This window comes from Bidens hawaiensis, unplaced genomic scaffold, assembly GCF_021521415.1.
Source record: "Bidens hawaiensis isolate Kalapana, Puna unplaced genomic scaffold, B.hawaiensis_p1.1 tig00028465_1, whole genome shotgun sequence".
NCBI classification, from domain to species: domain Eukaryota; kingdom Viridiplantae; phylum Streptophyta; class Magnoliopsida; order Asterales; family Asteraceae; genus Bidens; species Bidens hawaiensis.
The window spans coordinates 246,901-266,258 of NW_027494646.1; the positions used below are offsets into that span (position 1 = coordinate 246,901).

The 19,358-nt window shown below is 34.5% G+C and overlaps 1 protein-coding gene across 1 annotated transcript; it reads left to right on the top strand.

The window, feature by feature from the left end:
• Positions 1 to 12,994: 12,994 nt before the first annotated feature.
• On the top strand, positions 12,995 to 18,974 carry LOC143577130 (adenine phosphoribosyltransferase 1-like). Its single transcript, XM_077061053.1, has 7 exons — positions 12,995 to 13,073; positions 13,159 to 13,385; positions 13,473 to 13,583; positions 17,842 to 17,934; positions 18,334 to 18,483; positions 18,570 to 18,628; positions 18,725 to 18,974. Coding segments are annotated over exons 1-7 (696 nt in total). The 5' UTR covers positions 12,995 to 13,071; the 3' UTR covers positions 18,779 to 18,974.
• Positions 18,975 to 19,358: the final 384 nt, after the last annotated feature.

Below are 19,358 nucleotides of genomic sequence, written 5' to 3' on the forward strand. Positions count from 1 at the left end.
ACATGCCACTATAAGCATGTTTGAATTCCCATCTTACCCGTGTACGTAGATCCTTTGCCACCAAAGGTATGCTTGATCCTGACTCACAAATTGTGCACGTTATATTAGTTAAAAATGAACAATAATCAAAATAACCCAAACCGATTAGCTTTGGTTTTTCAATAACAAGCATGTTTAGTTATGGTTCGTTTTAAAACAATAACCGAAGCAAAGCAATTCATGTTTGCCACCGTACAAAATGCTTTTATATTAAAAAGTTACTTACTATTTAAATAAAGCAATCTTTTAGTTTTTTTGTCTTTGGATATATACACATAACATCATTTCTAACCCATTTGACTCAAATTGGCGCATGATTTGCAAGAAAGACCAATGAACTCATCAATATTCACAATTTACATAAATCTGAAATAAAGAACGGTTTGTTTAACTTCATTTATTGACCCAAAACCACCTTTTATTTAAGACTGAACAAAACAAAAAGATTACCCAAAACCACTTTTAACGAACCAAAGTACGCGAGCGAGGTATTTTCATGTTTGTTCGTTTAACTTTGACTGAACAAACGAACTAACACGAATAGATTTTCATAAGAGTTTAATTTGATGAAGTTGTATAGAGAGAAACTAGCGGTGTATTTCGTAAAAACTGCCATGTAAGTCGTTTTACCTTCGGTTGACGCCCTGCAAGTAAAAAAAAGCATAATTTATAATTGAATATAGAGAGAGTAGATTTATACTACAAATTTTAAGTCACGAGGATATATAAAATTACATCCAAAATAATACTATCAACATCAGGTTGTGAAACTAATGACATCATCTGGAAGAGACCACTTCAACCACACTTGGAGAATCCAACTGGCCAACACTAGGGCCGTGACCAAGAAAAAAAAAGGAAAAAAAAAAACACACACTAAGCTTGGACATGAAAAACAAAATGCCCTAAATTATATAAATTAGTAATTTAGGGAATTGCAAGACCACTTTCTACTTATGCGTTTGTGGCCTCGAGGGCGCAATCTTGGGAATTGCAAGACCACATTCTTCGAGGTTGTGGTATTGATGGGTTTGACTCTGATTATGGGAGTGCGATAGATCGGTTGCACATTTCATTTCCCGATTTTGATATTAGCGGTTTCTCTAATAAAGACACCGCCCCCCCTAAAGCCCAACATGCTTTGGCGAGTGCCCTTTATAGCGGAATCATCAAGAGTTTAGAAATGAAGTTTGATTTATCCCCTCGTCAGAAAGCGGTGTTTGAGTGTCTTCGGGCTCCTCGGGCTCAAGATTTCTTAAGTGTTCTCCCTATTGAAGGATTGGGCCAACATATGTCCGCTTTGGAGTACAGGGCCATCCTGAAGTATCGGTTAATGATCCCTTTGTTTCCGGTAGATGAGCCGTGCCCGGTTTGCCGTAAGGTTTGTTTGGATTCTTTTGGCGAGCATGCGGTTCACTGCAAAGAGTTGCATGGGTTTAAGTACATGCATGATTTAGTGAGGGATGTTCTATGCGATGTTCTTAAATGAGCCGGAATTTCGGCTAAAAAGGAAGCCCCAGTAAACTTTCTTACGGATCCACAAGAAGGAAGATCTACATTACGACCGGCCGATATTTTTGTTTTTGGGTGGGTAGGGGGAAACAGGCTTGTGTCGACCTCACAGGAGTGTCCCCTCTTGTTGGGATTAGGGACAATGGGTTTGTAGCAGGCCAGACAGCATTGAAGGTGGCATCGGCGAAGGTTGCTAAACACGAGAGAGCTTGTTTGGAGAATCAACACGTGTTTATCCCCTTTGCCTTTGACACTTTTGGTTTCTTAGCTCCGGATGTCGTGGACCTTCTGAATATGGTTCAGAAAGTTGCGCATAGTAACGTATCAGCTCATAAGAATCGAAACTTTGTTTTTAGTAGAATTGGGTTTGCTATCCAAAAGGGGGTTGCGACGCAGCTTGTGTGACATCTGCCCCGATCCGACCCGACCCAGGTACCCGTTTCCCTTATCTGATCTCTTTCTTTTGTGATTTAATATTTATTTATACTTATATTTTACTTTTAATAATAATATATATTTTCCTTCCCGCCTCTTTCTCTCTCTTTCTTTCCGCCGTCCCGTCCCTCTCCTTCTCTCTTTCCGCCTTCTTTTCCCTCTTGTCGCCGTCCCGCCCTTACGCCTTGTTTCCCTCTTTTCTTCTAACTCTTTGCTTGTCCTTTGTTCCTTCCCGCCTAAGGTTGTCTGCGCAGCTCCACGCGCCAGACTCCTTACAAGGAAGCCTGCGTGAAGACCATCTGTTCCAGCGATACGCGAGACGAACTCTTCTCGCAGCGCGCTAAGAATAGTAGTTCATCCCTCGACGCGCGAAGAATTATAGTTCTTCCCGCGGCGCGCTAGGAATTTTAGTTCCTCCCGCGGCGCGCTAAGAAATGTGATTCTTCCCGCGGCGCGCTTAGAAATGTAGTTCTTTCCGCGACGCGTTAAGGTTGGTTCTGTCTGCCTTCGCGCTCGCGCTCTCTTGACCTTCTGTGTCTGCCTTCGCGCTCGAGCTTTCTCGCGCTGAACCCTTTGAGTTTTCTTCTGTTGAATCTAGCCGTTTGCTTTTGTGTTGTCTTATCTTTTGAGCTGTTGACCTAATCTGCTTTATGTCTGAAAAGTTACTTTCGGCGCAGCATGCGCACCAACCCCATTGGTTGGCAGAAAAAGTGACTGACATTATCTTTTGAGATCTGCTTTTTCCATGCTTGACCAGTACCTTTAACTGACCTGCCCATGCCTTTTTTACTGTTACCTGTCAGCTTTTTCTCTTTTTCCCTGCTGCCATATCTTTTGATATCTCTTGCTTTTGGAATCTTTTACTTTTTGGAGATCTTTTCCCCTTTTCTAGGGATTGTGTTCCCTAGGGTTTCCCTATAAATAATAATGTTATTTTCTTAACACATCACACACAAACACTTAATTCAACCTCCTCCTCTCTCTCTGCCTCCGTCTCCTCTCTCTCTGCCTCCGTCTTCCTCCCTGTTCTGCCCTGCTTTTCCGGTAATATATATATATATAATAATAATTTACTTATTAATTATGCTAACTTATAATCAAGACTTAAAACAAATCATTAAAACAATAATCTTTAATTATAGGTTAACTTGTGCTTGTTTAAAGTTGGTTCTAGCTTTATCTTACACCGCATCATTTATCAAGTGAGTAATCTCGTACCTAATCCCTTTTTGCTTTTAATGTTTTGGGATGTTCATGTGTTCATACAAACTTAGAGTCTTAAACTTGTTTATGAACTTTAGTCGCGCAGTATCCCATGTGTTGAGGACGTAGACTTGGCTGTTTATTTGTATGTGTGGATCATTAACCGTCTTGTCGGTCTATTCCGCAGTTCTCATGGTACCATTAGATGAACACGGGAGAACTATCGTTTATGATTTTCTCTTTTGTTTACACATGCACAGTTTGTCTTGTTTGTGAGCTCAATTGTGAGCACTGGCAGTCTTATGAATCTTAGAGTTGGTCCCGATCAGATTACACCCTTGTTGAAAACCAGACATACACATGTTGCGCGCAGATTTATTGTTATCTATGTATTGTATTAAACTTGATTTCTCACCAACACGCAAGTGTTTGACGTTATTTTAACACATGTTCAGGTTTGCAGTAGCTGTTTTGGAGCTTGTGGACACGTAGGACGTTTTTACTTTTGGACCTAGATTAAAATGTATCAAGACAAGTTATTGCTGTTCGAATATTATGATTTATAATATATTGATTTTTAATGATCTATGTTTACCCTGCGCGTGCGCGAATGAATGTATTTATTAAATATTGACACCCAATAGTGTCACGAGTAATGAAACAATATGTGGCGCCCCGATGTATAATCCGCCTTTGGTCGGGGTGTTACAGCTTGTTGCCCGCTTACCTGCCACTTCATTGTAAATCATTTGGATGTTTCAACATAATTAAAAACTATTGATTTAATAAAAAAAAATTAGTAATAAACCTTTTTTTACATGCCGGTTCTTGTATTTCTAATTACCGTGCCAACCATCTTCATATTAAGTAAATTAATTAAAGTTAAGTAAACTTATGATACAAGTATAATTGTTAATTTTATTAGATATTAAGAGCATACCTCCACAAGTACAGGCTTTACAATAGCATGTTCTCTTTGGCTCACATCTTTTCCGAATTCTGATCACGTGAGGCAGATACCAAATCAAACAAAGATTATAAGAAATACATTGTTAAAAGAAAAAAATATATCATCCACAAATATTTGCATCCTTGAAAGTTGAAACGACTGAATGCCAATAAAACATGCCCAGTCTTAATCTAGTAAAGCAAAACAACATTATCCAGATTGTAAGTTTAACAAATAACATATAATACAATGCTAAATAAATCCATACAAAAACTATTGTGATTTTTGAAAGTATCAGTTTTCAAACCGGAGGGGTGTAATTTTGGGCTTATTCTTGCAACCTGGGTTTTTGTTTTCGTTGCTTCTGTTGAACTTGGTACTTTTGAATAAGCAAATGTTGTCTTTCAGGTGCATCATTAGTTTCTAGTTGAAAATTGGTCGTCAAATTCATGAAGTGTTGCTTGTGAGGAGAATTTTTGCACAACACTTGATCTCTCCAATAACCAATGTTTTTCCGGAAAAGATGCCCATATATTGTTAAATATAGTGGCATAAGTTCAACAACCGGTTATTTTGTTAGTGATATTGTACAACGTAATATAATATCATGGGATCTTCAGACCATGAATATGAAAGGGAACACTTTGTTCGGGTGAGATAATTTTTGCACTTATTAAGTACAGATTGAGTCCTGTAATCTAGGGATATATATATAAAAAAGAAACCACTTTTATTTATATTTTTATGTTTATATGGGTAACCATATTTTTTTTCCAATTCAAGGTATACAAAATATTTAAATTATCAAAAAATATTTCTTGTACAATATCCTTATAACTTTGAAAAAACAAATTAATTCAAGTTAATTAATACAGTTTTACAAGTCACCAAGACAAGAATGACGAGTGACCGACCGTCGTTGAAGATTACTTTGACCATATTGACCTTTCTTTTAAAATAAACTTATAATGATATAATCTCTACAAATGTGTAGGTTTCGATCTTTATTAATAAAATTGTTATTCTATGATTCCATGTTTGAAATCACAATTAGTGAATCAAAATAGGTGTGCAGCAAGACAATTTGGGACTTTAGGTGAAACAAAACAAGCCCTTGATGTAATATTAGGTTTTGGGCAACCTAATTCGTTCATGATTGCCCAGCTCACTTAATCTAAAATAGTTAAAAAAATGTTTTGTCATTTCTTGTTGGATTTTAAAGGTGGGATCTTTGCTATTGGAGAAGTCGTGCACCCAAAAGTAAAGTTAACACCAATGTTGCCAAGTATATAAAAGTTTTTAACCTATTTTTTATAATCTTTATTTTGTTATAAATAAGCTTGATTACATTTAATCTATTTATAAATCTACATTTTATTATCTTTATTTTGTTGTAAAAAAATTCAGTTACGTATTAATCTTACATCACATGACACATTTTAATGTAGAGTAGAAAGCAATTCTATGTGGATTATGAGTTTGTAAGGCTTTCAACTTATATGTTTAACACCCTAACAAAGAGAGAAGTCATAGTCGATAGCGATATAACTTTGGCTTATTTTTCTAAATCGGTTTATTGCCACTTGATAGAAAAGGTAATTGAAATATTTTTTAGCGCATCATGTTTCTTTATTATTTTTCTCTCTGTTGACTATTTGACATTGGTTATGGCTACATGACCGAATGTAGAGGTTCACATAGTTGATCACAAATTCATGTGTTACGTGGGCCATGGGAAGTAAGAGGTCTTTTACCCTGGTTATTTAAGTTTAAATTGTTAACTATGATGTTAAATATATCATAACTTTCTTGATAATAAACATTTTAAAGAAATAACATTTGTAGTTGATATTGTCGTGTGGATGATGATTTTTTGGTTGTCACATTTCACTTTGCCAATGCTCTAAAGTTGAGAGTTTATCCTCATTGGTATATTCTGAGAACTCGGGCATATGCTCCAATATTTTTATAAAATTTCTTTTTTATTTTTTGGTAATTAACAAGTGCATCATACTATTTTCATCATAATTATTTGTGGATTGGTATTTTGGGCCCGCAACGAAGGTGAGAAAATGCGATCTTTTTGGGGGTCAGACAAAAAAATCCATGAAATTATTACAGCTCTTATAAACGCTCAACCAATTATTTTTATAGTAATTTTTTTTTATCTTTTTGATGTTATAGTTGTAATGCAAATAAAGTAATGATTAATAGCCTGATTACTTATAACATGGAAGATCAAAGCATTGGATGGACAAACCATGACGGTAAGTGTATTCCCTTATCAGGATCAAAAATTTTCTAGGTTGAAACGGGTCATTTTAGTACATATCAACAGGTCAAACTAGACTAGAACATGTAGTTTCTGGTTAACGTGCAAAAATATTATTGCATTCGTAATTTGAATCATTTTGTTTTTAGTTTTAGGCTCGTGGAACATTAAAGTGTAAGATGAAGAGAGTGGTAAAGTTTATGAGGTTAGAGGTCATGATATTACATGGGTGGTTTCAAGAGGGGTTCAAGTTGTGATAATGTGTCAGTTTTTGTGTTGCATCAGTTTATTATAGCTACTAAATATTGTAAAAATACCTTATTCTAGTAGCTATAATAAACACCATTAACAAAAAACTGACACATTATCACAAATTGAACCCCCTCCTGGACTCGCCCGTGTTATATCATGAACTTTGACCTCATAAACCTTATCACTCTCTTCATCATTCACTTTAATGCTCGATGCGTCTGAAACAGAAAAGGACTAATTCAAATTTTAAATAAAATAATATGTTTGAACATTAACGCAACACAACCCGTTCTGGTCTGGTTTGACTTGTTGACAATATATACTAAAAGTGACCATTCAACCTATAACGATTTTGACCATGATAAAGGTGTACACTTAAAATCATGGTTTGTCCATCTAATGCTTTGATCTTCCATGTTATAAGTGACCACCCTATCAATCATTACTATACATACATACAAACTATAGCATATAAAATCAAGAAAAATATTATAAAAATCATTAGTGAGCATTTGAAAGAGCTATAATAAATTCATGGATTTTGCTGTCTAATCTTCCAACAAGATCGCACATGCTCCCCTCGGTTGCGGGCCATTGCTCATAAAACCAATGCATAGATAATTATGCTTAAAACATAGTGTAATGCAAATGTTAATTACAAAAGAATTAAAAAAATAAGTTTATTAAAGATACCAGAGCATATACTCGAGTTCTAAAAGTATACTAATGAGAATAACCTCTCAACTTTAAAGCACTCGCAAAGTGAAACATGACAATTCGAAAACCATTATCCACACCGCAGTATCAAATATAAATTCTAATGTTTAAAATATTTAATATCAAGAAAGCTATAAAATAATAACTTTATAGTTAAAATCCTAAACTTAAATAATCAGGGGTAAAGAAGCCTGAATTCCCATGGCCCGTGTAACACATGAATTGTGATCAACTATGTGAACCTCTACATTTGGTTGTGTAACCCTTAGTTCAAATAGTCAATAGAGAGAAACTTAACTAATAAACAAACATAACTCGCTAAAAATATTATTTTAGTTACCTTTTCCATTAACTGGCAATAAGACAGTTCGAAAAATAAGCCAAACTTGTATCGCTATCAATTATGGCTATTCACTTTGCTTGGATGTTAAACATATATATTGAAGTCCTTACAAACTCATAACCTACTTGAATTGCTTTCAACTCAATATCGAAATATGCCTTGTAATATAAGATTAATACGTAATCGAGATTTCTAACCAAAATAAAGATAATAAAAAGTAGATTAAAATATAGATTAAAATGTAATTAAGCTTTTTTTATAACAAAATAAAGATGATAAAAAATAGATTAAAAACATGTATATATTGAGCAACATTGGTGTAAAATTTACTTTCGAATGCACAACTTCTCCAATAACAAAGATCTCGCCTTTAGAACCTAACAAATAATGACAAACCATCTTTTTAACGTTTTTAGATGAAGTGGGTTGGACAACCATGAATGAATTAGATTGTCCAAAACCTAACATTACAGCAAAGGCTTGTTTGGTTTCACCTAAAGTCCCTAATTGTCTCAATCCATAGATTCATAGAATAACAATTTATATAACTAAAGATCAAAACTTACATATAATTAAAGATTATATCATTATAAGGTTACCTTAGAAGAAATGTCAACATGGTCAAAATTATAGTCAACGATGGTCACTCGTAAATTTTGACTTGATGACTTGTAAAGTTGTATGGATTAACTAGAATTAATTTAATTTTTCGAAGTTATAAGGATGTTGTAAAAAAAAGAAAAGAATTGGTAGTTTAAATATTGTTTATTCCTTGAAAAAAAAATGATTACCCATAATAAAATAAAAATATAAATAAACTTAGGTTCTTATTTTATAAATTTATCTCTAGATTACGTACTCAATCATTAAATAATTAGTGTAAAAATATCTTACCTGAAGAGAGTGCCCTCTTACATATTCGTGGTATGAAGATCTCATGATATTTTATTAAGTTGCATTATATCACTTACTAAATAACCAGTTGTTGAATTCCCATCATTATATTTAACAATGTACGAACATTTTGTCCCAAAAAATACACTGGTTATTAGAGGGTTCAAGTCTTGTTGAACAAAAATCCTCCTCACAAAGCAACACTTCGTGAACTTGATGACTCCTGGAGATCATATATCGAGAGAGAGATCAGAAAACTGGAAACAAAAAAAGTATATTAGAAAATATAAAGACAAGCGAACTAGACTCTAACTTTGTTAGTTTTATCGCTAATATGACGTTTTTAATATGACATTTTAAAAAATAATTAAAGAACTAAATGAATTCAATAGGTGCACCATCAACATCATCTTCATCTTCTTTACTAATAAAACCTTAACCTCCATCAACATCGCCACCCAACCACCCACATCCAAAAAAACTCACCATCATATGCAACCGCCCACACCATCTTCCCGTAGCAACCACCACCACTACCACCCCCGTGTTTTTCCGGTCACTTTCACCGCCCCACCACCATAATAAGCATGTGAACCGGGGTGTTAGTGTGGGTACATTTGTACACATAATCTTTTAATGATTTAGATCCATATTTACTTATAACCTCTAGAAATCCAAACAATTTCCGTCTGTGTTTGAATACTCTTTTCCCCTAATTTCATAAAATCACAACCAATTTTGATTTACTTTCGTAATCCGATCATAAAATCACAACAACTGGCGGATCCATAAAATATTCTCACAGGGATCGGAAATTTTCTGGTCAAAACTCAGTTATATATAAAAAAAGTTGTTTCGGTTCGACCATTCGGGTCAGGTCGGTTCAAATCGCTATATAACTTTTTTGGTCTGGTTCGACCGTTCCAGTCAGATCAAATCAGGTTAGGTCATATAAAAAAGTTAATCAAACAAATATCATATAAAAAAAAGTAAAACGCCAATATGATTGTATAACTAAAATACATAATTTAAGTGCAATTATCGTTTAAATTTCATCATCTATCAAATTAAGCAAATAATATTTCACATAGTTCATTGTCAGAAAACAACATTCAATGCTTGCGGTTGTTACGAGTGATATGATGTGATAAAACTAATAAAAAAATATATAATTAAATTACTCTTAAGATTTTTATTGTTAAATATCAATTCATGATTTTCAACATTGAACTCTAAATTATTTTTTATAAAACTTATTAAGTTTGACGGTACGGTCGGTACCCATCCCTTTTGCATGATATTGGACCAGTGTTCAACCATTTAAAAGCCCAATGTAGCAATATAAGATTAGTAGGTCATCACCGTCATCTTCAACAAATTTATTTTATATTTTATCACCCATTCGCACTTGAGCAACGCCGTTGCACCAGTTACCAGAAAAACTAGCTAGTCAATTTTCTGAAACTATCTCAGTCTCAAACTTTCATGGGCTTGTTCTTATAATTTTACAGGGCCGGTCGAAACTTTAATACGGTAATAATACTGGTTAAATTTATTTCACATGGGACGACCGACCCTTGTACAGTAAGGGTAGGTCCGCCCATGTGAATTGTATATCCTGATGATCTTGATATTACAAACATTGCGAAAACATAAAACAATAATAATAATAATAATAATAATAATAATAATAATAATAATAATAAATAAATAAATAAGGTTTTATGAACACTAATTGATTATAAAATTACTCTGAAATCAGATAATATTTAGCAATTGAAAATCCAAATTTTAGAGAAACAAATCAATTTTGCCATCAATAAATGTTTAACTATACGTTTTTTAATGTTAAATTTAACTCTATTCCCAATTTATACATTTAATTTTATGAGAGAGAGAGAGAAAGAGAGAGCACTTACGTTACAGATAAGGGATCGCTGCCGCTAGCGATATAAAGATCTGCGCCAGAGATAATTCATTGATGGTAAAAATCATGATCTGTGTAAGCAATCAACGATCTATATTTAACACGAAACTTTTGATGCACCTTGAAGACAAATCTACTAATACAAAAGTACAAAGCTCGACAATAGCAACAACGAAAACAAAACCCAAATCACAAGAACGAGCCCAAGAGTACGCCCTCTGTTTTGAAAACGTAAACGACACTTTCACAAATCACAATAAGTTGAAAGGATTGTTTAACTTTGAATGCAGTAATATGAAACTATGGCCGAATTTATATCAAAGTAATGATAGTCGCCTCGATTGTAACGAAGTAAAAGCCATAAATAAAGCACCGAGAGAAAGATGGTTTTGTTCTTATGGTTTGTTCAAATTTACATTTTTAGTTCAAAAGTTTAAAACACACTATATTTGTCCCTAGAGTTTCACTTTCGTTACAATTTTCGTCCATCTCGTGAATATATTTTAGACTGAATAGCATATTTTAACAAACCCCATGTATGAAAATTGCAACGAAAGTGAAACTCTACGGGTGAATTATGCAACAGAATGGAAACTTTATGGACAAAAAAATAAATTTTAAACTTTTGGACTGAAATATCAAATTTTAACAAACAATAGGGACAAAAACCATAGTTCTATCAGAAAGCAAGAGATAAAGATTAATTACATTTCTTGTACATGCAAGCATCATCATTCATCACCACCGTTTACCCCCTGCTATATTTAGCTTGTCGACCATTTAACAAGGTATGAAATTTCAAATTCACATGGAACATCATGAACTCGTGAATTACATGAGGTGGTGTGATATCTAGCATATAGTACAATTAATATTGTCTGTTTTGCTTGTGATGGATTGCCCGTCCAGGATGCAACACCCTGGCTTAAGATGGATTATTCATCGAGGCGCAACACGATTGTTCATCACACATGACATTATTAAAGAGCGACGATATTTATTCCTTTCATGTCACAAGTATATCTAAGTTTGTCATAAATAAAGAGATATATAACAAACAACTCTAAGTCTTTTTATTTGAAATAACCTAACAGTATAACTATGTGGTCTTCGCTTGAATCAAATCATTTAAGTGTACCTTTAGCATGCATAAGAATATATGTCACTACAAGTAGTTAGTGAGCATATAAGTTTTTTACTATGTAATATGAAAAAAAAATAATATACAATTCACATGTTGAGCGCAATTACAAACACATATGTGTATATGAAACAACCAAATCAGATGTGCATTCATTAATGAGAATTGATAAATAAAAATCGATGTGCGTTCATTGTCGTTAGCACATAGCCAAACGCATATGAATAAGGTATGATCATATAAATTGAGTTTGAGATATAATTGAGCCAATGAAAAAATAAAATGAGCCAATCAACACAAATAAACAAAAAGTGTGACATAAACATAAAACATGTAATATACACAGAAACATGAGATTAAATTGTAATATGAAACTTGAAATCAGTACTTCAAATAAAATTTGAGGTTTAATAGTAGGTAATACATGCTACCCCCAAAATGTAAAATTGGAAAAAATGTGTATACTCACATGGAAGTAGCGCGTAGAAGATGAAATGAAGGTGACTTAAACGAGTGAACCGGTAAGGTTCGGTTCAACGAATGATCGTAGATAAATCTAGGTTCAATATGGAGTTCGAGTAAAATGTATTAAGCGAGTAGATAATACGTGAGTTTAGTTTTTGGTTTAAGAGTTTTTTTTATATCATAGTTAAGGTTTGTTAGAAAAAATATATATTACACTATAATTATTTGGTTTTTGGTTGCTTTGTTTCTAAATATTTATGTTTTGTATTTTATAAAAGGGTTAGGTTAAATTGTTAAAATATAAAGGGAGAAAAAAAAATGAGAAGGGCGAGTTTGTTTATTTTCATCATTGATTGTCTTTTTTTCCTCGATATTGTGTTATATTACTCAACATTGTGTTATATTTTGCCAACTCTTGTGTTTTTTTATTCATCATTGTGTTTTTATTTGTTTTTTTCGTTATTGTGTCTCTTTCCCTCGACTTTATATTTTGTTTTATGTTTTAACTAGAAAGACATAAGAAACAATTTAGTTCTTTTACTTTTTTATTTTATAATTTATACTTTGAGATATGATTTTTTTTTTTTTCTTAAATTTTTGTTGAGGAAATTTTTATATTTGCTGATTTATATATTTTTATTATATACTGATTTATAGGGGTCGGTCGTATGCTGTGAAATTTTCTTAATAGTATAATATATGTTAAAATCTCGACCGACTTCATGAAATTTTGACGACCTTCTTATGAAATTTTTTTTAGTCCCCCACTATGATATCCAGTGAAAATCCCGATTTGATACCAGCATTGAATCGATGACAAAAATTTATATGCATCGAATTTAGTACCAAAGTCTCTGAGTCAACTAAAACATTTATACAAGCAAACACATATTTTCAGGTTGTTTGATCTGATTTCACAAGGATGTAAGTGAATTCTCTCTCTGCTTTTACTTAATTTGAGTTGACTTGATTTAATTTACAGATGTATTTAATTTATTTACACTCGAAGGTATGCACGAACTGGATTCATAACAGCAGTTTACAAGATCAACAGAAGCTTAACTCGCCTTAAACCCACATCGATCTCACCCTCCACAAGACCCTTGATATGGAAACACCTGTATAGCACGGCTGCATCTAATTCCGATGTTAATCGAGTACATGTTGCGGTTAATGACGATCGTGTTTCTCGTATTTCATCGTCTATTCGCGTTATCCAGGACTTCCCTAAACCCGGTTCGCACATTAAGAAAAAACTTTTAGTTGATCAATGTCACAAATATATTTTGAAATAACTCATTTGTGGAAGTTATGTGTGTGTAGGGATCATGTTTCATGATATCACGACAATGTTGCTTGATCCGGTTGCTTTTAAGCACACGATCGATCTGTTCGTTGAGAGATACAAAGAGAAAAACATCTCAGTTGTTGCTGGTGAGTTCTCGTTTTGTGCTGATGTTATTCAGTTGAGATGTAATAATCAGTGTTGAAGGAATCGCTAGGCGCTAGTTGGCGATGGGGTAAGTCTTAATTAGCGATTATTTGGAATGTAAATTTTTAAATATACATATATATACACCGATTTTTTTATATTATTTTTTCAATTTTCACAAATCTTGATCAACTATTGATTAATTAGCAATTAATCAGTGCCCAGATGCGATTTTTATAACCATGGATATAATGTTGTTGAAACATGAATTTGTTTGGACCGTAAGTGCTTTACTGTTTGCAAAATGTCTGAATCAGTGAATTTGTTTTATGTCACTTTATCACAATTCTTTACTTGGAATTGATAAAACTTTTAGACAGAATTACAGAAATTGTCCTTTATGTTTGCGCCAAATTTCAGTGGTTGTCCTTTATCTTTAAAAGTAACATAAATTGTACTTTACGTTTCGAAATGTAACACCGTTTGTCCTTTTGACCTAACCCAGTTAGTTTTTCCCGTTAAGTTAGGTCATGTGCGTTGCATATGAGGGCAAATTCGTCAATTTACCTATTTAATTATATATAAACATTTTAAAAACAAAAAAACAAATTTAATAACTTTAAATATATATATAACTTAACCCCCCCCCCCCCCTCTTCTTCTTCCTCCCTTCCTCACCAAGGTCTCTTTCCGGCGAGCCGCCGTCGCCGCCGACAAAGAAAACCACCATTCCCGTTAACCCCGACCATCACCATATCTTTGCAACTGACACAACCACCGTTTGATTAACCCTCCTGTTTATCGTCTCTATCACCACTACCCAACCACCTTCGCTGTAACATAATTTCACCATCATTCACCCCTACACCGGAAACCCCAAAACCTGCCGGAAGTAGATCTGCATCTCTCTTACTAAAAAAGCCCCAGATTGAAACCCTAGCTGTCCGCAACACTCTAGATTTGTATAATATCTTTCAAAAATAGCCACAAATCAGAACCCTAGACATCAGCCGCCGCTAGATCGGCTATGTCTGATCCCTGCAATCTGCTAGCCACCTTCGTTTGAATCGGAATACCGTCGCCGGAATACTATTGCAGGTAATAGTGGTTGAGTCGGAATACTTGTAACATGCTAGCTTCATTCGTTTGAGTCCTGTAATATGCTATGTATGACCTCGACAATGTTTAAGTTGGAATACCGTGGCAGGTTGCTGTGGTTGTGTTGAGGACAATGGTGGTGAAAGGGAGTGTTTGTGGGTGTGGGTGGTGGTGGATTGTGATGGTGGTTTCTGGTGGGAGTGGGGATGGTCTTCGTTGTCGACGAAGACGGTCTTCGTTGTCGACGAAGACGACGGCTCACCGGAAAGAGACCTTGGTGTGGCAGGAAGGGAGGAAGAAGAAGAGGGGGGGGGGGTGTTGGGTGGGTTAAGTTATATATATATATATATATATATATATATATATATATATATTTAAAGTTATTAAATTTGTTTTTTTGTTTTTAAAATGTTTATATATAATTAAATAGGTAAATTGACGAATTTGCCCTCATGTGCAACGCACATGACCTAACTTAACGGGAAAAACTAACTGGGTTAGGCCAAAAGGACAAACGGTGTTACATTTCGAAACGTAAAGTACAATTTATGTTACTTTTAAAGATAAAGGACAACCACTGAAATTTGGCGCAAACATAAAGGACAATTTCTGTAATTCTGTCAAACTTTTACAAGTGAAACATATTATTTGTTCTCCTATTATATGGTTTTTGTGTTTTTAAAGTATTTGTTTGGTAGCTTAATTACTAATGTATACACTTCTGCAAGCCGGGACGACCTTCAGGCAGAACGATACTAAGGTGCTGTTTGTTTTTGCAGACATAAACTGTCTGTAAGCTGATTTCATCTGTTTTTATGTCTGCAGCTGAAGATGTGGTCTGAAGCTCTGTAAGCTGAAAAAATAAGACTGTTTGTTTTTATAAGTTGATACTGTCTGCATAAACTGAAAATATGTAAATTATCAAACTTATCTCACTGGATAGAAGTTATTTAACATTCAAGTTACATAAAATTATAATATTAAAAACAAGTATAAAAAACACATAACATAAAATAAACTCAAAGCACATTGTTTTGCATTAATTGTTGTGCTATTTGATCTCGAAGTTGACTCATGAATTCACGATCCGCTGCACTTCCATGTCGAGCTTCTCCTTCTTCACCATTATCTTGTGCATCTTCATCTCCATCTTGAAAACGTACATTTGGGTGATCATATTCATCAAAAAGGTCATCGCTTAAACCCTCTTTCCGTATAAAATTGTGAAGTGCAAAACATGCAATCGTAATATTTCGTTGTGTAACCAACGAGAAAGGCGCCATTTTTTTTAATATTGGAAAACGTGCCTTTAATACCCCATAAGAACGTTCAATAACATTTCTAAGTTTTGCATGTGCGTGGTTGAACTTTTCTTTTTCGGTCAATAACAAATGGCTTAACAAAAACAAATGGCTTAACAAAAACAAATCAAAGGTGGTTTGGGTCAAATACCATAAACCGACACACTCTTTTTTCTTAAAATGTATTTTCCTAAAGACGAAAGTTTATGGACCAAAATAAAAGAAATCATTTATATATGTTGACTTCTCTGAAAACTACTACCAATCTTGCCATATATCTCTGAAAACTACTACCAATTTCATAAATCTTCAACAACTCTCAAACAAAAACAACCAGACAATCAAAATCTAAAATACACACTTATAGCACATCTGGTACACTAGAATCTATCTACTGATTACAACAATCATAAAGACTAAAACTGGAAAACAAACGGATTCAAGAATCAAAACCCTAAATTAACAGAAGATGAACAAAATTGATGTTTGAGAGAGAAACTGAACGGATTGTATGAATCACAATAAAACTTCTCGACTCTTTCAATTTATATAAGCAGACCAAATCAGCCCAAAACACAACCACCAGAACGAGGTGGTCGAACGGCGGTGGTCGAACGGTTTAATGATGAAGCAGCGGGGGGTCGACGGAGGTGGTCGAACGGTGGTTATGGCGGCGGTATGGCGACCGAACCAAGGGAGAGAGCAGGAGGCGGTATGGCGGTGGTTATGGCGACCGGAACCAAGGGAGAGAGGAAGAGAAGGAGTGTACCTGGAGGAGCAGAGGCGGTGGCGATGGCTGCCGGCGAGTGGAGGAGCGACGGAGGCGGTGGCTAGGGTTGGAAGGGCTGGACGACCGGTTGTGGAGGATGAAGACGTTTGAAGCATGTTTCAATAGCTTTTGTTTTAAGAAGTTATTAGCTGTTTGCAGATTTTATTCTTTTAAAAAAACAAACTGTCTTCACAGCTGATTGTCTGCGCGCCTGCAGACATTACTCTCCTGAAAATGTTTGAAGCAAAAACAAACATCACCTAACTTTTTTTGTAAGTCAGGACGATGTTTGCCTGTTTGGGGATTACAATATATATATTTTTTTCAATTGGGATAACCTTGATGTAGAAACAGAGTACTTTAGCCATGATTTAGTATGACATGATGCTTCTAAAGGAATGGTTTTTATGGTGTTTAGTGGCAAAGTGTAATAAGAGCTAGAGTGTTATTGGCATGTTCTAATTAAATAAGTTCTTGGACATAGTTTCTCTCTTAGTTGGTATTAAACTGTGACTTAATTGTTAGTTAACATATTTTACAAATTTTAGTTTTTACTTGTTAAAGTTTTGATGAATAAAGTATATAAGGGAAAAATCATGCATCATGAAATTGGGATAACCAAGATGATTACTTCTCTTTTACATAGAGTTCATTGCGATATATCATAACAAGTTTTGACCCACTGTATAGGTTTTATGGTGGCTAGACACGAACTGTGAAACATCACAATGAACTCTATGTAAATTGGGAAAAGTCATGCCTCATAAAATTGGGAAAAATAATGTGTTATAGTTTTTATGAAACATCACTGTATAGTTTTTGTGGCGGCTAGTGGTGACATCAGTGGAGATGGTGGTTGTGTTGGCCTATTTGGGCCCGTTCTAAATTAGCAAGTTTCATAACAATGACCATTGTATAATAATCCGTGTAGACTCAAATTGACCCATTTTTAGAGATTATAGAACCAAAGGATCATTGACAAAGATAGAAAAAAGTTATCTATATTAGTATGTTGTTTGACATTTATAGTTGACTTTCTAATCTGTTGATGACAAATCACTGATAAACTTATAATTCGGGGTCCTAATGCAGGTATTGAAGCAAGAGGGTTCATATTTGGTCCTCCAATTGCATTAGCCATTGGTGCTAAATTTGTTCCTATGAGAAAACCCAACAAGTTACCTGGTGCGTCTTTGACTTCTTATTAATTTCAAATGATTTTGTGTCTTGCTGTACCTTTGGTCTACATATGGCATTATAATATTGCACAAGTGATCGCTAAAATTAGTTCCATCGGTTATTACCCAATATCTGGTATTAACACTGTACAAGTATATCTAGCAACTTAAACACGCTTTACTCAGAATCGGCTGGCATCAAGGTTGGCTGTAGTTTAAAGGCTGTGTGATTTGGGTGATTAAGCTATCAAACGTTAACCACATTACATAATCACTTTAGCGTTTAAGGTTTTTATTTAATGTTTGATTCGGGAATTGGCTGTGTGATTTAAATTTCTTCCACTATATATAATAGCAAGTCTTGTAAGGTGTTATGGTAAGCCATGAGCCTTAATTGTCACCTCAGGAGCTGTTATATCAGAAGAATATTCCTTGGAGTACGGGACAGACATTATGGAAATGCATGTTGGAGCCGTACAGGCTGGTGAGCGTGCACTCATAATAGATGATTTAATCGCTACTGGCGGAACCTTGGCGGCTGCAATCAAGCTACTTGGTAAGTTTGAATCATCAATAAATACACAATACTGAATATATATATATATATTTGATTCTTTTTTTCTGTCTTGTTATATTTTGCAGAGCGAGTCGGGGCGAATATAGTCGAGTGTGCTTGTGCCGTTGAATTACGTGATCTGAAGGTACGGCCTTTCTTTTTATTCTTTTTGTCATTGGTTAATACATCTAACTTTGTATGTTACAACTTTAATCGGATACTACTGGATCATAATTTACAGGGTCAGGACCGTCTAGGTGACAAGCCGCTATTTGTGCTTGTGAGCTCAACTTAATTATCGATTGTTCCTTGAAATTTATAATTGTTGTTTGGTTTTAATTGGTCAATTAGAGCACATATGTAACTTTAATTTGTTGAAGGCTTTGTTTGAGCGATCATTTAAAGAGTAACTGATTATATAACACTTTTAAGGGAAGTGTAATGTTTATTAAAACTTGGTGTACATAAATATATGTCATTCATTGTGATTTTATTGGAATGCCCTCTCGTCATAGAGCGGTTTTAGAATATTTTCAGATTTTTCATGCTCAAGACTTTTTGACTGTCACCAGCACATGTCAACAGTGGAGTACCGAGCCATTCTTAAATATCGTTTAATGACCCCCCCTGTGTTGCCAGTTGATGAGACATGCCCAGTATCCGTAAAGTTTGTTCAGATAATTTTAGTGAACACGCGGTTCATTGCAAAGAACTCCCGGGTTTAAATATAAACATGATTTAGTAAAGATGGTGATGTGTTAAAAACGGACGAGAATCTCGGCAAAAAAAGAAGCTTATGTGAATTTCTTGTCGAATCTGCGTGAAGGAAGGTCTACTCTCCGACCAGCGGACATTCTTGTGTTTGGATTGGCGGG

What these genes read in the sequence shown, in the direction of transcription:
- LOC143577130 (XM_077061053.1), top strand. An exon ending in CCAGGACTTCCCTAAACCCG is followed by an intron (nt 13,386 to 13,472) that starts GTTCGCACATTA and finishes ATGTGTGTGTAG; the next exon opens with GGATCATGTTTCATGATATC. An exon ending in AAAACCCAACAAGTTACCTG is followed by an intron (nt 17,935 to 18,333) that starts GTGCGTCTTTGA and finishes TTGTCACCTCAG; the next exon opens with GAGCTGTTATATCAGAAGAA.